This window comes from Manacus candei, unplaced genomic scaffold (genome assembly GCF_025592945.1).
Source record: "Manacus candei isolate 608988 ecotype Guabito, Panama unplaced genomic scaffold, ASM2559294v1 h1tg000022l, whole genome shotgun sequence".
NCBI classification, from domain to species: domain Eukaryota; kingdom Metazoa; phylum Chordata; class Aves; order Passeriformes; family Pipridae; genus Manacus; species Manacus candei.
The window spans coordinates 2,615,695-2,638,856 of record NW_026138070.1 but is presented as its reverse complement, the minus strand read 5'-3'; the positions used below and the strand labels follow the sequence as shown (position 1 = coordinate 2,638,856).

Here is a 23,162-nt window from a genome sequence, read left to right as displayed (position 1 = left end):
CACATCCACAAGCAAAGTCCATTCCTCTTTGGGAAACTCACTTGGAATAAAATACCGTGTTCCACAGTCAGCAATGGAAAGAGCTGAACAATTGTTTAAGACACCATGGATTGAGAGAACCCACACAGCCACAGAGCTTAATCTTCAATTTATTGTGCAACAAGCATAAATAACTTTGTCCCCAAGTTCCTCTAAACACATTTATAGACACAAAATTGAATGATGTTTCATAAACATGGCTGTTGTTATTATTTAAAGATTGATGTCTCCTGTCCTCCCCACCAAAGGATATTATTTCACTGAATTAAAAACAGGCAGGTAAAACAGCAGGGCATCACACTAAGCTCTTCAAGCAGGTGCTGCTGCTTAGCCTCATTTTGTTTGGAGCACCATCCCTAACTGGACATTCTGACCCAGCCTTGGACCCTGCAGCAGCATCACCACATAACTACAACAGTTAAGAACAGACACAAGCGGGGTTTGAGGACGATGTGCCTCCACTCTCCTGCGTACAACTGTGAGGTGCTCAGTGCTGCTGACGCTCGTGTTACCAGGCAGCACCTCACCAGGAAGCTTCCAGGCTCATCATTTTGCAGCTCACAGGAACAGCAGCCTCAGATCACCACTGGTTTCCCCAAGAACAGAGAAACTGCACATCCCTTTGTCAGCTCAGCTTTCTCAGAGTGTTGTTAAAGTTGTGATGTTTCCATGTAAAGTGCAGGCAGACAGTGCCTCCTCCCACCCACCCCATCTCAAAGGGAACCTGCTCCACTCAACACACAAGTCAAGAAAGAATTCCCAAATGGGAGCAAAACCAGCCACGTACCTCAGGACACCTGCAAGGTCCACACACCCTCCCACCCAGACAGTAAGGAAGCAAGGGCATCTCCTCTAGCAGAGGGAGAAAAGCAGGGTGTGCTAACACTTGCTAGAGGAAACTCAAGCTCTTAAACACAGGCTTGCAGTTTGTTCCCTAAAGCACTACAGGATTCCAGGCAGACAGAAAGGACAGGTTCCTATACGTGCCTTTAGAAAGTGCCATTTAACTGAAATGCTCGTGTTCCAGGTGGTTCCTTCACCCAGAATGGCTTCTCCAGGCCAGCAACAGGAATATTGCTGCCCAGAGGTCTTCAAACTCAAGGTTTGCCAAAAAGCACATCTTCATTTTGGTTTCTACCCGGCTTTTATCCACCAGCCTGTTGGTGAGCAGGGTGGCAGCTGACTGGCAGAGGAGCCAGGCAATCATCTGGTCGGGTTTCAGGGTCCTGGATGCTACAACACTGTCACCCCAGAGGCTCAGGTGAAGCACGTTTGCAGCAACTCTCGCAGACAACCTCTGCAAGAGGAGGGAGAGGGAAGGTTAGCTGATCCCTCTGCACTCAGTCACATCACCAGCACAGAGCATCTGTACTGACAAAACTCTCTGTCAATTAAAAACTCTCTGTGATTATTAATGTCAGGCTGCTCAGTGAAACCCCCAATTTGAGGTCCAGTCCTGACACAAACATGGGCTGAAATCCCTGAAATGATTCAGCACCACTGTCCCTCAGCAAAGACTTTTTGTTTAGATTTGACCCTTATGGAGGCTGCAGTGAGATCTGGATCAACTCCTGCACTCGCAGTCCTCCAAGGCAAAACAATCCACAAATGACACTCCCAAGGGGCATATCTTGAAGACAACGGTGTCTTACCTTGCTGGGATCCCTCTGAAGCAGCATCTTTATCACTTGCTTCACCTCGAGGGGCACATGATCAGGCAGGAGCGGCAGCTGGTCCTCCTGGTAACTCCTGCTTTCCAGAGTCGAGTCCCCGTGGCCGTAGAAAGGATTGGCCAGGCCCAGGATTTCGTAGGCGATCGCTCCAACAGCCCAAGCATCAGCTTTGCTGTAGTTGATCACTGTGCCAGGGCCAGGTGATGCTGTGATCACCTGCCACAGAGAGGGGGATGCTCAAACAAACAGCTCGAGTGTGGCCTCTGTGCTCAAATTTTATTTTCTATGGTCAAATCGGCATTTTTCCTGTAATAAACTGAAAGACTGAAACCAAAGGCGGGTTCCATAGAGATCTCCAGTGTAAATATTCCCCATTGGCACGAAATAAGCCTCTGGCACTGCTCAGCCCACTGGGATGCTGGGAGGAGTTTGGACATTGCACTTAAGTTGCCACTGACTGGCATTCTCTGAGTCCCAAGGGCTGTTTCCTGCTGGAATTATGGAGACAGGAGACATGGAGATGAACAACCGACACCATGGCAAGGTGTGCCAGGTCCAGCACAGTTAAGGGTGTCTTGGCTTTTATTAGGGTTATCATCAGAGAAATAAAAAGGAACTGCAAATAATTTCACAACCGCCTTGAACTTCAGCCAAAAACCACTGTTGCAACACGAGGACTGCTGGATATAATTCTTTATAGTTACACAGGAAGGGGCCTGAATTAAGACTGGAGAGTAAATTTTGGGGGGAAAGATGCCAACTGATTATGTTTCACCTGTTAGAGCTCAAGGTGTCTGCTGGACAGTGCTCAGCTCAGGCTTCACCAAGTCTAACTTAAGTTAGGACATGGACACCTTCTATGCCGCCAAAACTTTTAGTCCCAACAGCAGGACAAGCAGAAAACCAACACCATAAACTACCACTTCAGAGGGACTTACCTCTGGTGCCATAAGGCAGCCGTTGCCACCCCGATCCACGTAGGAGCTGGTGAAAGGCAGCCTCAGGCCAACTTTTTCATCTGCCAGACAGCAGCCGAAGTCGGTGATGACCAGCCAGGGGCAGCCAGCTGTGAACAACACAGGGCTGGCAGAGTTAGGGTTCCGTTTGGGAGGACATGGCTGCACTGAACACCACGTCACATCAACACCCAGCCTGGTGTCCTCTGCGAACTGACTGAGGGTGCACTCCCATCCCCTCATCCAGATAGTTGATTGATTAGAGCAACCTGGTCTAGTGGGAGGTGTCCCTGCCAATGGCAGAGGGGTTGGAATGAGATGAGCTTTAAGGTCCCATCCAACCCAGGCCATTCTATGATTCTAAATCCTGAGCCCTGGGGAAGAGGGAATCCTCCGTATCGTGCACCCTCTCTCAGGGAAGGCAGGGTGCATTCCCATACTCTCTGTCTCTCCCTGATACTCTTCAAGCTAATTCTTCTACTCCTAATTACACAGACCTGCCTGCTATTGCTTCCTGCCCATTTAAATCTCAATCACACTGAAAACGAGCTCAGGTAATTAAAATCTCCGTTAGAGGCTGACAGAACAAGCCCATGAAAAAGATGCTTTTGGCTGTAACAGTCGATTCCTCTTGCTCCCAACCCCTGTTTCATCATCCCAGGGTGATGCAGAATTAACTTGGCTATGGAGTAAGATTTTAAGAGGCTCTCTGTGCAGTTTGGCTTGGGAGAGATGACAGAGCCAATAGCCTGAAGCAAAGGCACCTGCAGCATCCCAAATGTGGCGTTATCAGATGCTCCAGTGAACGCTGGCTGTGCTCATGCAATGCATCACCTCAGCAACACTCTGTGTCCATGTTAATGATCCAAAACCTCATGCACAGACAGGATTCATGACTTCCCCACTGCTGCAGTGACACCAAACACCAAGATAAAAATTAAACCTGAGATTTTTCAAAGGGTTTGATGTTTTTCCCCCCCTCCACACACAGCTGGGTGAGACTTCTCTGAATACCTACACGACTGTATCCCTTCTACAAGTTAATTGGCATTTATCCTCAGGGATCTACGCACCAGAATCGAATTCAACCAGGATGTTGTCAGACTTGAGGTCTCTGTGTGCTATCCCATGTCGAACAAGATGGTCCACGCCTTCCAGGAGCTGTAAAATCATCATTGTGGAGAGGTGAACATCCGGAGTGTTCTCCCGCAGGTACTGGCGCAGTGTGCAAGGGTAACTAGGCAGAACAGGGAAAAACTGGGAATTAGCAGCCTGGAAGCTTATCACTGGCAGTTCAGCCTCAGTGTTGGCTCATCTCATTACTGATTCTACTCCATCTCTAGCAGCATGCTCAGACTAAGGGTGAACTTCAGGCTTAGGAGGGCAGGCGAATGGGGACAAACTCCACATTTCTTACTTTAATTTGGGGTAATTATTAAAAAGAACGATTTGTGTTCATTGTGGAAGCAGAGTTAGAAGCTCAAGGACTTGGAACAGTCCTGGGAGGCATTTCCAAGAGCATACTCTGCTCTTTGGCAGCAGCCTAGGCCCAAGCTTTGCAGGGGCCTGCTTAGCACAGAGTACCCAAGTCATGTTAATCAGATTCTCTCCACCTACTTCTTCATCACCAAGAAGAGCGTCCGGCTGTGACCGATCCCTCTGGGATTCAGGCTCAATGGAAGCACGTCAGGATAGTCAGCAAAGGCTCCAGGCAGCAAAGGGACAGAGGATGTGAACGCTCGGATCACCTGGATTATATTGGGATGGGGTTGCAACTTCTTCCTCCCAAGGAGGGGTTTTCTGTGCGGAAGGAGAGACACCACAGACTGCATCAGTCTCCTGGTCGGTTCTGATGGATCACAGACATGTTGCTGTTATTTCTGGAACTACTTTCCATTAAAATGGCACATCCTCCCCACCAAGGGGCTCCACAGCAGTGAGCAAACACATTTATTCTGCACTGGAAACCTCATCAGAGAGAGATTAAAGCTGCACAGCGTGGATTACAGGACAGCACGTTAAGCAAACAGTCAGACATTCACATCCTGAATTCATTCCGTGAGGAAGAACATGGCAGCAGCTTCTCTGCCCTCATGACCCATTTCCCAAGTAGCACCTTTGGCCAGCATTTCCAAGGTGGATGCAGAGCTCCTGCAGCTCGAGTGGATCCACCACAGCAGCTTCTAGTACCTTTTCTAGATTTCAGAATCTACCACAGCAAACTGAGCCAGCCAAGGCTTCACAGGGGCTCTCCTGTAACTTGGATTTCCCTGTATTCCATGGCCACACAGGAAATACAGGTCCTTAACCTATGCTGCAAACGAAGCTTTGATAGAAACCCTCACACATAACACTCAGCCTTTCATTTTACTCAAGCCCTACAAAACCTTCCACGCTGCTAACAAGGTCAGAGCCAGTCAGAGGCTGCTCTTCCATTCAAAAAGAGCTACAACAGCTCTAGAGGAAAAAACCCAAACAAAATTACTTTATTAGATGCAAAATGAGGTAAACCTCACACCAGAAGTATCCATTTAGACCCTCTATTTTATGGCACAGGCAGGAAGCTCTCACTACAATGAAAAGCAGGTTACCTGTCTGCATCTGCAACACAGATCTCTCATCCTCTGAATGTCAAGTACCCCTCTGGTTGCCCTGTTGCATTCCCAGCCAGCCACACAGGGCACAGCATTCATTATTCATTTGTATTGGCAGCCGGGATGGATTTGAAATTTAAATCAGGCAATCTGGGCTGTAGACTCCATTGTTTCAAATGGAACAAAAAGACATATTTTTGAACAAAAAGATAGCTAGCTCAAGGTAATTTAAAAGTTTCCATGAGATTTTCCACCTTCATGCTGCTTGTTCACTTCCCACTCAGGTGAAAGAGTGGGAACTGAGCAATTTCCATTTTCCTTCTCACTGGTTTCCCTGCACTAACCCAGTTTCAACCTCCCTGCCCAGCACCCATTTTACACCAAACCAGTTCTCAAATCTCACAGTCAAATTGTACTACAGTGAAATCATTTGATGTTTAACACACTCAAACTGTTACCTACTGCATGTACGTATTTCTGCAATTAAAAAGCACCACGGTGCATATTTAAATGATCTTTAATCAGTGGTTCCTCCAGCCTTTGACTCAGCAGATACCGACACATTTCACACACAGACAAACTAAGGCATTGGGCAGGAAGTGCCTGGCCACAGCCACCCATCAGACCCCTGGCAGGACCCCAAATGCTCCCAAAGTATTGGCATGCCCTTCCAACACGCTTTGGACCACAAAGGTTCGCTGTGGGTATTCCCTGCACACCAAACTTAGTAATTGCCGGGTTTATCTCCTTTCAGGAACTATTCTAGAAAGCTCTGACCACCTTCTTAACAGTGCATATTGCTGCAAAATTAATCCATGGATAGAATCAGTCCATCACCATTTGAGAACCACCCCCATTTCCACAATGTCCATACCTGCGGCCAGAGACAGCTCCGTATTCCCCGGATAAAGCAACTCCGGTGGCTGGAACGAGCTCTCGGCCCATGGCATCGAGGATGGCTTCACTTGAGGAACCAGCCTGCAACAACAACCACACCCCACCTTGGTTTAAGCTCCAAAATCATCTGCTGCAGGCTAAAAGCAGACAATCCTTGTGCTGGCACTGTGTCTGGAGCTGGATCACTGAGACAAAATTCCAGGGACTCCCCTCCCTTGAAAATCAGGGAAGGCAATTAACTACTTAAAGATTTCACCAAGGGATGTGGCAAAGCCTTTACCTGCAGAAAGAAACCTGTTTGTCACTTCAAATGCACCCTTGACTGCCAGTGCTCCGAGCTACACCTCGCACTCCCAAACCCAAGTGGAAAAGCCCACAGCTAAATGTCAGGGTACTTCTGGAGCCCAGTGGATTCCAGATGTTGGCATTTTGGAAGACTCTCTTGGAATATCCACTTGTCACATCAAGTGCCACTAAACCTCTTCAACAGGGAAAGCCCTGTGGATTTTTTTTTAATGTGGAATAGCCACATGGAGGGGTTGGATCACCAGTCACGAGGTGAGAAACTCTGGAGCAGATCTTGGCCAGTCACCTGATGGCAAGGGGACCCAGCAGGAAGGTTACTGCCTACCCTGTGACTCTTCAGGAAGAAACCCCATCTCTGTGCTGACACTGACAGAACACCAATTCCTCAATCACAGGTTTTCCCATTCTTAGACCTTTCCATCAGAGCCAGCTTCAGAAAACCTTTTCTTCCCAAAACATCCCCTCCATACCCAACAACTCCAGCAGCAGGAGCTCTCAGTGCAGGTTCCAGAGGACAATGAACGCTAATTACCTCGCTATGGGACTCCTTCCTAACACTCTACATCTCCAGTGTCACCTACCAACAGCTTTGTTGTGACACACTCATCCTGCGCTCCATAATTAGCGCTTTCAACACTCCAGTATTAAACATTCCAGCCAGAATTCCCCAGTGACAGACACAGGAACTCAGAGCCGACTCCTTACCGAAATATTCCACATCATTTTGATAGCTAAGGGAAAAGCCCCTTTCGGTTGGTGTTTCACCACAGGCTCCTCTCCAGCTGCCTGGGAAGCTGAGCCATGATCCTGCTGCACGGCTGGGAGATGGCTGCTCCCCACACATTCCCGAGGACTGGGAGAGAAAGGAATGGCTGCTTCGTACACGGCAGCGTTGCAGCCCTTCCCGATGGGCTGCCCGATGAGATATTCCTCCAGCCTGAAGCCCTGCCAGCGGAAGGAGCTCAGGGGATCTTTCTGAGGCTTGTTCTTCCCAACAAACACTGTCTGAAAGGAATAAGAACGGAAAAACATGCTCAGTTATTCCAGACTTCCCAGCGAGGGAGAACTTGGTATTTAGGTGGTATTACACATCCTGTTGGGTTGGTCAACCTGAAAGCCACAATCAGGTTCTAACCACTGGGCTCAAATCACTGTATCCAGGAGGAAAAGAATTTGCAGACCATGTATTTTTGTCTGGAACAATCTACTCCTAAAACAGTCTTTGTCAAAGGTGCCCTTTCTGAGGGACAAAAAGGAATGGGGAGGGAGATTCATTTGCCAATCTAGAATATAAATATATTTTGCCCAGAGAAGCTGTGGCTGCCCCATCCCTGGAAGTGTTCAAATCCAGGTGGGATAGGGCTTGGAGCAATCTGGGATAGTGGAAGGTGTCCCTGCCCACAGCAGGGGATAGAATGAGAAGAGCTTTAACGTCCCTTCATCCAAAACCATTCCACGATTCTGTGATTGTGTAAAGAGAAGTCTAACTGAATACTTCTAAAAAGAGATGCACTATTACATTTTTCTTACTCTCCATAAATAAATCAGGCAAACAGCATTTAAAAGAAAACATAAATAAGAGCAACAACAGGAAAAACAATGCCCTGAGCTTTTCTGGCAGCCAAGTACAAGGATTGGTTAGGTCGAGCAAGAGTGAATCCATGATGGGAAGGAGCTGGGGGAGGAAATCAAGAGATGTGAGAAAACAACACACAGGAGGCTGTTCTGGAGTTTAAGCACAGGTCTGGTGGCGCCCCAATTGTCACCTGTACTGATACAAACCAGTGCACTTCCCTACAGCCCCAGCGTGGTGGTGGCCACCTCAGGGATGTGTCATGGGACAAACGGACACAGATTCAGGGACAGCAAATGGAACTACCTGGTAAGAGCAGGGGAGAGAAAGCATCCTGAGAAACTTCAGGAAAAGGCAGAACCTCCACAGGAATGTGTCTGCCAGCCAGTGGAGCAAGTGACAGGTGGCTCTGGGCACCAAAGGTCTATTTTTATCCAGGAAATATGTTCAGCACCGTCCGTCACCAGAGCCCTGCCAGCACAGCCTGGCCCAGCATTGTGGGGTCCCTGTCTGTCTTGGGGAGAGGTGATAAACCTGGGGGTCAACACCAGTGTCCTGGGCCCTGACCCACTCCCTTTGTGGGGGCAGAGGGGGTGAGGGGCTCCCCACCGTGATGACCCACCAGTACCTGCTTTAGGGTGTCGAGGGGCTGCTGAGCAAGAGGCTTCTCCAGGACCCTAATCTGGGCAAGGAAGAGGTGCCTGTGGAGCTTATCCCAGCAGTTCCCACCTTTGGGGATGTGCCTGAGGGCTGCTCACAGCTGCACCCTCCAACCTCCTCGAGGCAAGATGGGGAGCAGTGTTTGTGGGGTGCTCCCCACTGCAGCGACCCTCCCCTCCCCTTTATGGAGGGTGTCTGCGGGGCTCCCCAAAGCGGGATCCCCCCCCTCGCCTTTATGAGGGGTGTCTGCGGGGCTCCCCAAAGCGGGATCCCCCCCCTCGCCTTTATGAGGGGTGTCTAAGGCGCTCCCCAAAGCAAGGACCCCCATCCCCTTCATGGGGGGTGCCTGGGGGGACTCCTCAAAGTAGGAACCCTCTGTGCCCTTCACGAGGCGTTTCTGAGGGTCTCCCTAAAACAAAGTCCCTCCATCCCCTTCACGAGGGGTGTCTGAGGGGCTCCCCCAGCAGTACCCCCCTTCCCGGAGGGCTCCCCAGGCGCTCCCCAGCGGGATCCCCGTGCCTGTGGGCGCCGCCGCCGCCCCCTCCCCACCTGGATATGCCGGCACGCCGCCTCGGCCCGTCGCTGCTCCTCCAGGCGCGGCTCCACCAGCCCCAGCGCCATAGCCAGCGCCAGGCAGGCCCCGCCGGGCCCCCGCCGCGCCACGGCCGCCAGCCCGCCCGCAGGGCCGCGCAGGAGGAGGCGGCCGGCGGCCGGTAGCCAGGACAGCCACGGCCGCCATGGCGAGGCCGGCGGGGCGGCGCGGAGGCCGGTGCAGGGGTCGGCGCGGGGGTCGGTGCGGAGGTCGGCGCGGGGGTGGACACGGGGGGCGCAGGGCGGGCGGCACCGCGGCAGCAGCCGCAGGGCCCGGGCCAGGAGAAGCCGGACAGCCATGGCGGCCTGAGGGACAGAGGGGCGGGGCCGGGGGCGGGGACAGGGGAGAGTGGGACCAATGGGGAGGGAGACCACGCCCACGGGCAGTGAGAGGCCACGCCCACTGAGGGCACGGGACGGGGATGGGAAGAAAAGGGAATGGGGAATGGAATGGAACGGGAACGGGGCAGGGAATGGGGTATGGAATGGAACCGGGAATGGGGAATGGAATGGAAGGGGGAATGGGGCAGGGAATGGAAGGGGGAATGGGGCAGGGAATGGGGAATGGAATGGAACCGGGAATGGGGCATGGAATGGAAGGGGGAATGGGGCAGGGAATGGGGAATGGAATGGAACCGGGAATGGGGCAGGGAATGGGGAATGGAATGGGGAATGGGGCAGGGAATGGGGAATGGAAGGGGGAATGGGGCAGGGAATGGGGAATGGAATGGAACCGGGAATGGGGCAGGGAATGGGGAATGGAATGGAACCGGGAATGGGGCAGGGAATGGGGTATGGAATGGAACCGGGAATGGGGCAGGGAATGGGGTATGGAACGGGAATGGGGCAGGGAATGGAACCAGGAATGGGGCAGGGAATGGGGTATGGAATGGAGCGGGGAATGGGGTATGGAATGGAACGGGAATGGGGCAGGGAATGGGGTATGGAATGGGGAATGGGGCAGGGAATGGGGAATGGAATGGAACGGGGAATGGAGCGGGGAATGGGGTATGGAATGGGGAATGGGGTATGGAATGGAACGGGGAATGGGGCAGGGAATGGGGTATGGAGTGGGGGCAAGGAATGAGGCATAGAATGGGACATGGAATGGGACAAGGAATGGGGCAGGGAATGTGGGATGGAGTGGGGCATGGAATAGGGCATGGGATGGGGCAGGGAATGGGACAGGGAATGGGGCAGGGAATGGAGTATGGAGTGGGGCATGGATTAGGGCATGGAGTGGGGCATGGATTAGGGTACAGAATGGGAGGGCATGAAGTGGAACATTGAGTGGGGCATGAGATGGGGCATGAAGTGGAGTATGGGGCGGGGCAGGGAGCAGGACACGGAGCAGGACACGGAGCAGGACATGGAGCAGGGCAGGGAGCAGGGCAGGGAGCAGGACATGGAGCAGGGCAGAGAGCAGGACACAGGGCAGAGTGCAGGCAAGGTACAGCCCTGTGCAATGCAGGGCACGGAGCAGGGCACAGCTGGGTGTGCCTTGTGCTTGGCAGGGCATGGAGCGGGGCACAGAACTGACCTGGGCACAGCACAGAATCACAGGATCATGGAATGGTTTGGGTTGGGAGGGACCTTAAAGCCCATCTCATCCCACCCCCAGCCACGGGCAGGGACACCTTCCACTAGCCCAGGTTGCTCCAAGCCCTGTCCAACCTGGCCTTGGACACTTCCAGGGATGAGGCAGCCACAGCTTCTCTGGGCAACCTGTGCCAGGGCCCCACCACCCTGGATCACATCACCCTAGATGTGAGCTTCTTCCTCACATCTAAATCAACCCTCTTTTAGTTTAAAACCACTCTCCCTTTAAAAGACCTGCTAAAAAGTCCACCCTCATCTTTATTATATCTTTATAAAGTCCCCTTCAAGGCACATGAAGGGGCTCTAAGGTTGAACCTCATGATGTTCCCATGTCACATCCACTGCCCCTTGGCCCTGCCTGGCAGCAGGACAGCCCAAGGACCCCATTCTCTGTGTTCCATCACTTGCTACTGCAGGAGATAAACCAGAACAGCTTTTATTTGGCTTGGGCATGGGCTGAAATGCCCAACCCAGCATTGGTTGGGAAATACCACACATTCATTTGTCATCGTGCATAGTTAAATCAATAGTACAATCAGCAAATGGCACTACTCTGGAGGCACAAAACTCTGCAGAAGCAGTCAAAAATTCTTCATTCTCTTCTCCCCCATAAATGGAACAAAAGCGAGGAAAACAAGCTGGAGAGAAATGAGCAAAGGACACGCTCAGTGCAATAACCATCCCATCCCAGCAATCCACCTAATCTGGACTGGCTCATTAATTACTGCTGGGGCTGATGGAGCATTTCCTTTTGGCTTTCACCTCTCTTCAGAGCCGAAGAATCCAGAATTTTCCCAAGCAATGATTTTGCATTATTTAGGAGTTGTTTCTGTATCAACAAGCCCGAAATTGAGCCATGCATCAAACTCAACTCCTTCCTTGGCTACAAGGATATCTGGACATTTTTTTACCAATAACAGGGAATTTCTGTGATTCAATTTTGTTGTTTCCTCGGGGGGAGGTGGAGCCAGTGCCTGTGAATCAACACTGAATCAGAAGATGAGAGGAACAGCACTACAAATGCATTTCCAACTGTGTCTTCCCCAAAAAGCCGCTTACACACCGAGGAAACTGGGGAAAACCATCCTCCTCTGCTGCCCCAGGGGCAAAGGATGGTGGTGGCCATGCTGGTCACACCTTCTTCAGGTCCTCGGGGCCAAAGGAGAGTGGCAGCAGCTCCTCCAGCCTCTTGACAATGTAGGTGCCATCTGCTTTGGTCAGGTAGACATCCCAGTCCGTGCCAAACTGGAGGAGAAGAGTGGGGAGAAGAGTCTGATGAGGGAGAAGAAGGAGAAGGCAGAAGAACCTGCACTTCTTCCCCAAATTACTCCTGTAATCCTTTATTTCTAGGTTCAGGGGGAGCATCCCCTTCTACTGCATGGATTTTGGGTTGGCTTATCAGCATCACCCCCTCAGAGGATATTTTGGGCTCAGATCCTGTGTTTTTACCCCCCAGGGTGAGCCCCAGTGCCTCAAAACTTCCTGAATCCCACCCTCGAGCCAAGCCCCACAACCCATTAAATATTAACCACCCAAAAACGGGCTGTGGGTGCTGGGGTGCTTGTGGGGAGGAGGGAAGTGAGAGAGGGATGGGATCCGCGAGAATCTCAGCTTTTCCAGGAAAACCCCTGTTTTCAGGCTTGCCAGAGGTGGAGCAACGACTCCAGGGCCAAACTCTGCACCTGGAGGAACAAAACCCCCTGGGAAGGGGGAGCTAATGGATTCCCACCAAGCACCCACTCACATGGAATAGGGAGGAATATCCCTTTCCCAGTGGATAATGCAATTTGAGGAGCCCGGAGCCAGCCCTGGGGCTGGGGATAGGGGATTGCACCGCCCTTGGCACCTCTAGGTGTTTTAGGGGGAGATGCCTGGGGCCAAGGGATGATGTCTAGGGTCAAGTGATCTTCTCTGGGGTCAGGGGGTGGTGTCTGGGGTCAGGGGGTGAGACACAAAGCCCCCACAAGAGCCGTCACCTCTCTCATCACTTGTCTGCAGGCGCCGCAGGGTGTGATGAAGTCCCCCATGTCACTGCCAAAGGAGAAGGGCACAGAGCTCAGTCCTGAGGTCAGAGGAGGGGGGAACACCTGCAGAAGACCTTCATGCACCAATAAATACGGAGCTACAGCAGATTTCCCCCCTAATTCCTCAAAAAAACCAAGCAAAAACTTTCTTTCCCCCCCAAACGCTGGGGCTGCTGCAGCAGGATCTGCCCACGGGGCGCACTGGAGGTTTTCCTGCTATCCCCCCATCCCGTCCCTCCCTGTTCCAGCTCTTGGAGCACCCTTACCTGGCGATGGCCATGGCCTTGAAGCTGGTGTGCCCCTCCGAGATGGCTTTTTGGATGGCAGCTCGCTCAGCACACATCCCCAGGTTGTAGCAGGCGTTCTCCACGTTGCACCCTGTGGGGAAAACCCCCGGCACCAGCCACCCCAAACCCCACCGGGGAAATTTTTTTTTTTAATTTTTGTTGTTGTTGTTGTTGTTTTTAGGGGAATTTGCAAAGAAAAGCCAGTTTCCCTGCTTCCCTTATTTATTTCCTGCACTTCCCCATCCGCCGCGATCTTTGGCTCGCTGCGGGCTGGCGGCTGCCAGGAGGCAGCGGGGGAAGGACACACAACACCAACACCCCGGGATGACCCCGCTACACCCCCGCGCACTTCCAAAAGGTCGCTGGAGGCTCCCAAAAATCCCAGGGTGGGCTCTTAGGGCCACGACTTACCGGAGAAAATCTCCCCACCCGCCGTGAGCAGCGCAGCTCCCACCGGGAAGCGGCTGTAGGGGCAGTAGGCACAATTTTTGGCCTCCCGGCTGCGGCGCAGCAGGAGCTGGAGACGGTCCCCCTGGGGCTGGCCCGGGGGCACAGCGGGGGCTGAGCGCTGCCCGCTGCCCTCCATGCCTGCACCCGCCTGCCCTGCCCGCTGACGCCGCAGTTAAATATTTCCTTGCCTGGAAAACAGGCTGGCCAGGACTGCGGGATAACGCCCCGGCGCACAGCCGAACCCCAGGAAGCATCCCTAGGGACAGCCCTGGCCCCCAAAGCATCACGCTCAGGGAGTCCCACATCCCCTCCCTGCCTGCTGTCTCACTTTTTCCAACTCATCCCGGGGTTTGTTTTCTGCTTCCTCCTTTCCCTGTCCCGGCAGAGCATTTTTCCGCTGCTGTCTCGCAGATTTTTTTCCTTCCCTGTTCAAAACTGGTTCTGTGACTCCAGGGGAAAATGTCATTAAGTCTTTCTGGGGGGTGGTGGGGGGGCAGGAACAACAGCTCCTGATCAGTGAGATCAAAAGAAATAAATTAATTTGATCGAAAGCATTAAAAATAATATCTATATGTATCACATTTTCCCAGGACTTTTAGCTACGGGCAGCAGGGAAATCTGGCTGAAGACACAGGTGGTGAAAGCCCCTTTTGGGATGCCCTTATGCTGGAGCCCAAATTCAGGTCTGCTGGTGCTTCCATGGGAATCGCCCCTGGCAGGGTAAAAGGGTTCCTGGGTGATCAGCAAATTGCTTTTTAATTAAAGATTTCTCTATTTCCCCCTGGCCCGAGGAGCTTCCTGCCCCACTTTCTATCTGCAAGGACGGGTGTCACAGCCCCCAGGGATGTATCACTGGGATTTTTGTCTGGTTTGCTGAATTTTTGGAGGATTTTGACCTTACCTGCAGGTTATGCCAGCAAATCTTGGTCCTGGGTCACTGCTGAGAAGCGGCATCCAAATTGCAGTGGCTTCTGTTGGCATAGAAACTCTGGGAGCTGAGAAGGGAGCACGGGGCAGTGAGACCACCACAGGCACCCCAAGAAACCAAAGCTGGGATCTGTATTGTCCAGAGAATAACCAGGAAACCCACTTTCCTCACACTATGTGGGTGCTTGTTCACTCTGGAACGTAATGATGACAGCCGGGTACTCGCAAGGGCAGTCAGTCAAGGCAACAGGCAGTGAGAGGAGGGACTGACAGCCCTGAATCCTTTTTCTCAGCTTTCAAAGTGCAAATCCAGGTTGTTTTCCCCTATAAAATGAGCCACAGATTCTCTTGTGCCCCCACTCCAATCTCCATTACCCCAAAAACAGGGAGAAAAAGGGAAAACCAGTCCCAGAGCAGCTGAGGGGAGACACTGTGGGAGCAGATCAGAGCAGGGGGACCCCTCACTAAATAATGTGGGATGTACAAATAAAAGAGCTTTTGGGAAGGGTTTAAACCTGCCCTGTCAATATGAACACCGAGCAATTAAAGAGTCCTCACCTCTGTCAGTGAGGATGACAGCAGAAGTAATGAAGGATAGAGGCTGGAATGGATGGAAACCTTGCTAATTTGCACTAATTCCCTAATTACCACCTCCCCAAAACCATCCTTGCACCGGGATCAAACCCCACACAGTGTGTTTGCAGCAGAAAAGCTGAAAAACAGACAAATTCATACATTTTTTATTATTTTGGCTGTGAAAACCTCCGAGGCTGTCGAGGCCGCGGCAGTGAGAGGAGCAGGGCTGGTGCTGTCTGCCTGCAAAGCAGCTATTTTAAGGTTGTGTTTGCTTCACTCAAACCGTAGAAAATCTGGGAAGCTGCTGGGAAATGGCTTCCTGCTCCCTGCAACACCCTGCTCTGGTTTACCTCCCCAAATGGGCTAAAAGTGGGGGTACACAGTGTAATTTCTCCTCCTTTCTCCCCGTTATTTTTCCATCTCAAAGCAGCTGGAGCATCCCCAAGCCTGGGGGGTCTCCCTGCTGCATCTATAAGAAGCCCCAGATAGCAAAAAAACCGTGGAAATCAGGGTTTGAGCCAAAGCAGCTGAATCCTGAGCAGCTTCAGATTCTGATGCAGGACTGAAATCTCACAGAGCTCCCCAAAAATCTCCCTCAGGCTGCACTGTGGGGAAATAACACTTCATATTCCCTGGAGGGAAGTTGTCCTGGGGCCCTGGCCAGAGATAAAAGCAACAGGTTAAAAGCCAGCTCAGTCCAAAAGGAAGAGGAGCAGCAAGGAGGTCTGACTGGCTTGGGAAAACCAGGCAAAAAGCGGAGGGGAGGTGGTTTGGAGGAAAAAAAAATGCCAGCAAACCTGCAGGATCCTCAAATCCCAGCGACAGATCTGGGGGGAAAAAAATCCATTTTATCATGCCAGGGTCAGAAACCATCATCTGACCCTCCCTAAAATCGTCCTCCCCGGGATTAGAAATCAGGGAATTCGGGCATTTAGGAGCATGGCTGCTGCGTGAAGAGAGGGTGTTATTTTCCCCCCACCTCTGTATCCCTGCCGGAGCAGGGAGCGAGCGCGCATCCAAGGAGTCGGTGGGGGACGTTCCTCGGCGGCTCCCCGCGTGCTCGGGGAGGTGGAGCAGCCCACGGAGAGCCGCTCCCGCAGCAGCATCAGGCGCAGGCGGCAGCCGGAGCGCGGCGGCTCCTCGGCCGAGCATCCCCGCATCCTCCCTGGACCGCACGGCACCGGGGACACGGCAGCTGCATCCCGGGGTAGGGGCTTCACCCTCCGGGCGGGGTGTGTGTGTGTGGGGACACCCCCGCGTTCAGATTTTGCGGGTTGGGGTGGCGGGGGGGGGGGGGCTGTTTCTGATCCGGGATTAGCGGAGCCGTGAGAGGCCGGAGCGGAGATGCTGCCGTGGCGCCGGAGCAAGTTCGTGCTGGTGGAAAATGAACGTAAGTGCAAAGGCAAGAGCCTGGGGCCGGGGCTGAGCTACGCGGCGCTGCTGGCCGGGTTCCTGCGCTCCTGCCCGGACCTTCTGCCCGAGTGTCCCTTGGAGCGGCTGGGCAGCGTCTTCCGCGGGAAGCGCCAGAAAGTGGAGCTCAACAAGGAGGACCCGACGTACACGGTGCGGTACCTGGGCAACGCCGTGACCCTGCACGCCAAGGGCGAGGGCTGCACCGAGGAGGCGGTGGGCAAGATCTGGGCGAAGAGCGAGGCGGGCGCCGGTGGGGCCAAGATGAAGCTGACGCTGGGGCCACAAGGCATCCGGATGACCCCGAGCGAGAAGGGGGCGCGGCGGCCGGGCCACGCGTACCTGCTGCACCGCATCACCTACTGCGCCGCCGACCGCCGGCACCCCAAGGTGTTCGCCTGGGTGTACCGGCACCAGGTGAAGAACAAGGCCGTGGTGCTGCGCTGCCACGCCGTGCTGGTCTCCAAGGCCGACAAGGCGCGCGCCATGGCCCTGCTGCTCTACCAGACCTCGGCCTCGGCCTTCAACGAGTTCAAGCGGCTCAAGAGGCAGAGCGATTTCCGCCACGTCCAGCAGCAGCTCCTGGGCGACGCCATCGTGCCCTTGGTGCCCCTGCGGCGGCTGCTCAACACCAAGTGCCCCTACCGCCCGCCCGCCGAGAGGGCCCGCTGCGCCCCGCGCCTCAGCTCCATCCTGGAGGAGGACGAGGACGAGGCCTTCGGCCCCGGGGCGCCTCTGGGGGACCCCGGCAGAGCTGCCGTGCTGCGGCTGGCCAGCGACATGAGGGGGTGCAGCCTGCGCGGCCCCCGGCACCCGCTGTGCTGAGACCCCCGGTTCAGGGGTCTGGGGCCATCCCCGCGCCCCCGAGCCGGGGTTGGGACGCTCCTCGGGGGGTGAATCCGGACAAGACGGCGGCTCCCTTACGAGGAAGACGTGCTGTGGGGCGGGTGTGGGTTTGCACCCCTTCAGCCCTGCACATGAACCTGCTCTCGTGCCTCCTCCTCCTCTGCAGTGGCCATAATAATAATAATAATAATAATAATAATAATAATAATAATAATAATAATAAAATTAATGTGTGTTTTCTGCGGTGTGACGGCGCCTGTGTCTCGCCCGGACGCTGGAGAACGGCAGAGGAAGAGTTAAGCTCGGCACTGAGGCGATTTTGGAGGGGTTTATATCGAATTTACCCCCCGAAAAGGAAGCCGAGGAGGGGCTTTCTGCACCCTCCCTGCGGAACCGAGGGCTGGGGAGAGCTGCTCTGCGTAGCCATGGCAACTCGATTTTTTAAATATAGAGCTGGGGGGGCGGCTGTGCCGCCTGCGTCAGGCAGCTGGGAGGGGGGTTTGGCCTCTTGGACCCCCACTGGAGAACACGGCCTTGCCTGCGGCCCCCCCGTGCCCACCCCAAAATCAGCGCCAAGGCTCCGAAGACCAACGATTTACCAAAAATTGCTGTTTTTTAATTTTTCTTCCCCTTTTACTGCTTCCTCAGAATAAGCAATGGCAAGGAGATAAGTGGGGCAGGGAAGGGTCTTGTGTGCCCCCCCCGCCAACAAGGCTGGCAGGGACCTGCCACCCTTATGTGGCCCTGTATAGGATGGGGGAGAAGGACCTTGCAAAATAGGGCTGGGGGTGCGTCCTGAGGCTGAGCCCTTGCTCTGGGGGGGTTCACAGGGTGCTGGGGCCCCACAGCCCAGTGATGGGGCATAACCCTCCCTCAAGGTGCTATAGGGCTGGAATTTGGGGGCATACCCCCCTCACAGCCCAGGGGGGACACACTTTGGTCTGACCCGCTCCTAAGTTTTGTAGGGTGGTGGGATTTGGGCTGCCCCTCATCACCGAAGCACTGTGAGGGTGGTCCCCCCCAGCACCCTGGGAGTGTCAGGATTTGGAGCCAGCTACCAAAATCCTAAGGGATGACTGGCATTTGGGCTAATCTCCCCCTTTAGGATTGTGGGGCTGGGGATTGACGTCCCCCCAAGACCCCCGGGGTGGGATAGGGAAGGACGGGGGGCGCTAGGGATGCTCCCCCCAGCACCCTGGGGGTGTCAGGATTTGGGTCCAGCTATCAAGATCCTAAAAGATGGCTGCGATTTGAAATAATCCCTTTTTAGGATCTTGTGCGCTGGACCTTGATGTCTCCCCCAAAAACCCTGGGGGGGGGTGGCACCCACCCCGACCCCACAAATCCCTAAGGCTGGGGTTTAGCCCCCTAAAGCCGCATGGGGCCAGGATCTGACCGCCTCCCCCACATATACCCTGTGGGGGGGTATTTTGTGCTCCCCCGTACCCTCAACAAAGCTCTGGGAGGCCCCTGCGCCCCCCGCCCGGCCTTGGCGGACCGCGCGTCTCTATGGCAGCGCCGCCGCTGCTAGAGCGCCGCTCCTGACGTCATCACCGCGCGCCGGTGGTTGCCGTGGTAACGCGGGGTCCGAAGGCTATGGAGGGCAGCGGGCGGCCCTCGGCCGCACAGGCCGCGCTGTTGGCCGCCAGCACCGCCATCACCGCCCTGCTCTACTCCGTGTACCGGCAGAAGGCCCGCGTGGCCCGCGGGCTCGAGGTGGGTGCGAGGGGTGCGGCGAGGGAGCGCACGGGCCCGGCCCGTAGGCCGCGGCCTGGTCGCACCGGCTGAGCCGCGGCCTCTGTTTGCTCCCCGCAGGGCGCCAGGAGGGTCCAGCTGGACGGAGATCTGCGGTCGGTGCTGCTGGAGGCTCCCGGGCGCTGCGTGCCCTATGCGGTTATAGAAGGTAGGGGCAGGGCCTGAAGCGGAGCCCCAGATAAGGGGCGGGGGCACAATCCTCCCTTCCCCCGCCCCGCAGCTGCTCCTCACTTTGGGGATTTCATCCCTAGCCCCTCGTTCTGTGCCCATGAGTTCATCTTTCCCCCGACAAGTGGCCACTGACTCCTGTCAGGCAAAACAGGGGCTCTCAGGCCTTCTACCCCGTCTGACAATTGTGGAATGGTTTGGGTTGGGAGAGACCTTAAAGCTCATCCAGTTCTACCCCCTGCCGTGGGCAAAGACACCTTCCACTAGCCCAGGTTGCTCCAACTTGGCCTTGGACGCTTCCAGGGATGGGGCAGCCACAGCTTCTCTGGGCAGCCTGTACCAGGGCCTCACCACCCTCACAGGGAAGGGTTCCTTCCCACTATCCCATCTAACTATGCTCTCTGGCACTGGGAAGCCATTCCCCGTGTCTTGTCACTCCGGGCCCTTCTCCAAAGTCCCTCTTTTTTCGTTTGTTTTAACAAGCCACTCACTTGCCCCTCGGATTTCCCTTCCAGGTGTGGTGAGGTCAGTGAAGGAGACCCTGAGCAGCCAGTTTGTGGAGAACTGCAAGGGGGTGGTTCAGAGGCTGACGCTGCAGGAGCACAAGATGGTGTGGAACAGAACCACTCACCTCTGGTACGTGCCTGGTGCCCACAAATGGTCTCCTCCCGGCCCACCTGAGGTGCCCTCTGGGGATCTGACACCCTGAAATGGCCTCATGTGTGGCCAGAGTGACCAGGTGCCTCAGAGCTGGACCCTACAGTGGCCCTCCCAGTGACAGCTGCCAAAACAGGGCATGTTTGGCTAATTTTTAGGGCTTTCAGAGCTCATGGAGGATCTTAAGAGCACATTGAGTAACCCAATGTGGGCAGAGCATTGATCAGCCCCATCTTGTTATGGAGGATGGTATTTCCCAAAAAAACCCACTTTCAGAGCAGGAATCAATTGGATTTGGGTGAATCTGCACCCAGGGGACCTGAGGAGGGTCCCAGAGCTACCTGGCCCACCAGAGCTGTTGAAACAAGAGCTTGGTGATGCTCTTGGATGAGCCACTTGATAACACCTATCAAGCTGGGGCATGTGACAGGTGGTGCTTCTCCTCACAGGGCGGTTTGTGACAGCTGGGAACGCCACAGGGAGGGGATTAGGTGGGACACAACCCTCCCCCAGTGATGGTGGGAGCCCACACTACTTGTAGGAGCTCTGTGAGGGTGGCAGGGCCTCGTGCACACTGGACAGTGCTACGAGGGGGAAGGTGCCCCATCAAATAAACTCTGCTTAAGGCGGAGTCAGCCCGCAGCTGTCAGTCCCCAAAACCCAGTCGTCCCTTGGGGTGAGGGGAAGCAGGTTCACTTTCCCCCCTTCTCCCTAAGGAACGACTACGAGAAGATCATCCACCAGAGAACCAACACCACCCCCTTCGAGCTGGTGCCCGCCGAGGACGGCGCCGGCGTCACCGTGCGGGTGGTGAAGCCTCTGGAGGCCGCCGAGCTCAGCCTGGAGACGGTGTACGAGAAATTCCACCCCTCTGTCCAGTCCTTCACCGACGTCATCGGCCACTACATCAGCGGGGAGCGCCCCAAGGGCATCCAGGAGACGGAGCAGATGCTGAAGGTGGGCACGGCGCTGACCGGGGTGGGAGAGCTGGTGCTGGACAACGCCACCATCAAGCTGCAGCCCCCAAAGCAGGGCATGCCCTACTACCTGAGCGCCGTGGATTTCGACTCCCTGCTGCAGAAACAGGAGTCCGGTGCCCGCTTCTGGAAAATCCTGACCGTGGTTTTCGGTGCCGCCACCTGCGCCGTCCTCTTCTTCCTCCTGCGGAAGCAGTACCGGCACCACCGGGAGAGGCAGCACCTCAAGCAGATGCAGGAGGAATTCCGGCAGGCCCAGGAGCGCCTGATGAACGCTGAGGGCGGGGACACCCTCAAAAATGCCTGCGTGGTCTGCCTGAGCAGCACCAAATCCTGCGTCTTCCTGGAGTGCGGCCACGTCTGCTCCTGCCACGAGTGCTACCAGGCTCTCCCCGAGCCCAAAAAGTGCCCCATCTGCAGGCAGGGCATCAGCAGGGTGGTTCCCTTGTACAACAGTTAATTTGTTTGTGGTTCTTGGGAGGGGGGGAAAGTTTCTTGGCACTTAAAGCTGTCTCTTGCGAAGGGGTTCTTGTCGCCTCGCTGCTTTGGGAGGTGGATTTTGGGGAAGGGGAGGGAGCTTGAGGGAGTGGGTGCTTTAATCACCTGGGTCTGAAAAGGTGATTGTGCAGCTGATCACGTGCATCATGTTGTGCTCTGGAGGCAAAGGGTGAGGTGCTCAGGGGGAGATGCAGCTTGAAGCTCTTCTGTTAAAGATTTGGACTCTCAGGGTTTGTGTCATGGTTGCTGAGCCTGTGGTCTCTTGCCTGGCTGATAAAAATGTGGGGAAAACAAAAATAAGATGGTTTAAGGGTTCTCAGAGGCTGCAGGATTCCTGTAATGCTGCCACACAGCTCCGATGCAGCAGGGGGGTCTGTTGGAGAACTCATATGGAGGAGTATGTGAACATGGGGAATTCTGTGATCCCCCCCAAAAAAAGGGTTTGTGACACCAGGACATGAGGATGGGGAGGTGAGAACACCATGGCTGATGGCTGTGCTTGGCTTGAGCTGGGATGGAAAACAGAATGTAAAGCAATAAAATAGGATGAAAAGTGTGTTTGTGTCGGATCATTCCCTGGGGGTGACAGGGTTGTGCTCCCTGGGGTGGACATGCCATGATGGAGGTCAGGTGAGGGGGTGGGAGCCTGTCCCCCCACACTGGACATGACAGTCACTGCTGTCTCCTTGTGACACAGGCAGTACCAAACCCCCAAACTAACATAGAAAAGGAAAATTCCCTTCCCTTACTCCCCCATTTTGCCATAAATCCTGTATAGTCCCTGCACCCAAGAGGGTTAATGGACCCAAAGCAATTAACATTTGCTGAGGAGGGCAATTAGAGAAACACTCCTGGGGGTGGGGGAGCCTCCAGTAGGAACCGTCAAAAACCCCAGGACTGAAGCAGCCCCTGGGATTTGTGGGAAGACCCCTTCACTCCTTCCGATGCCTGAGGGCAGGCAGAGCTGTTCACATCCCCCCAGCACGGATAAAAAGAAATAGTTTCCCATTGAGTGGCAGGAGAAGCTGAATTTAACACAGAACCGGGTTGTTTCCTGGTTAAACATTAACCAGCCCAGCCCAGCCGGGCAGTGTCCGAAGGCCGTTCTGGCTCTGTGGCACAACCTGCCAGCTGGAGTTTGAGGAAAAGTGGGTCCTTGGTTGTCCCAGTGCCGGGAAGGGCCACAACCCACTGGCTGTAGATGGCAGTGCCTGCCCGCCACGGTGAGGCAGCCTGTGAAACACAGAACCCCAGAGGGAAAAGCCAGGATCCAGCTCAAAAATCCCCAGTCAAACCCAGAATACAGAATCCCTCTTGCTGGAAGAGGCATCCCCCCCCCACTCTCCAGGGGACCAACCACCCCAAAACCCCTCGAAGGGGGTAGCAGGGAGGTCACCCCCTCCTCAGACCAGTGCAGGATTTGGCCTTGAGCCTCAACGTTTTGCCTGTGAAACAGAGCCATCAGGCAAAGCCTAAAAATACACTTTGGGGGGGCTGTGCTTCCCCGTTACCTTTCGCCTCCTGTTTCCAAGCTTTGCCTGTGATATCTCGGGCGTAGCCGCAACCTTATGTAAGGAGCTGACAGCTCGGGGGCGGGCGGGGGTGCATGGCAGAGGGGCTCCAGGAGCTCAGGATTTCAGCAAACAAGGGGTTTGGAGATGGGAGCAGCACCCCAGTCCTGGCACCACCAGGCACTCTG

General features: G+C 54.6%; 4 protein-coding genes across 4 annotated transcripts; 2 read left to right on the top strand and 2 right to left on the bottom strand.

Moving 5' to 3' along the window:
* Nucleotides 1-131: 131 nt before the first annotated feature.
* Nucleotides 132-9,627, bottom strand: PINK1 (PTEN induced kinase 1). The gene is made up of 8 exons (XM_051786492.1): nt 9,248-9,627; nt 7,171-7,470; nt 6,137-6,240; nt 4,286-4,468; nt 3,742-3,905; nt 2,651-2,778; nt 1,692-1,928; nt 132-1,336 (listed from the first exon to the last, which is right to left on the bottom strand). Exons 1-8 carry the CDS (start codon nt 9,587-9,589, stop codon nt 1,076-1,078), a joined length of 1,719 nt encoding a protein of 572 aa, XP_051642452.1. The 5' UTR covers nt 9,590-9,627; the 3' UTR covers nt 132-1,075.
* Nucleotides 9,628-11,308: 1,681 nt separating this feature from the next.
* On the bottom strand, nt 11,309-14,107 carry CDA (cytidine deaminase). The gene is made up of 4 exons (XM_051786510.1): nt 13,611-14,107; nt 13,179-13,290; nt 12,865-12,919; nt 11,309-12,133 (listed from the first exon to the last, which is right to left on the bottom strand). The coding sequence occupies exons 1-4, from the start codon at nt 13,783-13,785 to the stop codon at nt 12,020-12,022; spliced, it is 456 nt and encodes a 151-aa protein (XP_051642470.1). The 5' UTR covers nt 13,786-14,107; the 3' UTR covers nt 11,309-12,019.
* A 1,141-nt stretch (nt 14,108-15,248) lies between these two features.
* Nucleotides 15,249-18,832, top strand: FAM43B (family with sequence similarity 43 member B). Its single transcript, XM_051786500.1, has one exon. It carries the CDS (start codon nt 16,497-16,499, stop codon nt 17,385-17,387), a length of 891 nt encoding a protein of 296 aa, XP_051642460.1. The 5' UTR covers nt 15,249-16,496; the 3' UTR covers nt 17,388-18,832.
* Nucleotides 18,833-18,956: 124 nt separating this feature from the next.
* Nucleotides 18,957-22,019, top strand: MUL1 (mitochondrial E3 ubiquitin protein ligase 1). The gene is made up of 4 exons (XM_051786498.1): nt 18,957-19,124; nt 19,224-19,311; nt 19,847-19,967; nt 20,705-22,019. Exons 1-4 carry the CDS (start codon nt 19,005-19,007, stop codon nt 21,423-21,425), a joined length of 1,050 nt encoding a protein of 349 aa, XP_051642458.1. The 5' UTR covers nt 18,957-19,004; the 3' UTR covers nt 21,426-22,019.
* The last annotated feature ends 1,143 nt before the right edge of the window (nt 22,020-23,162 follow it).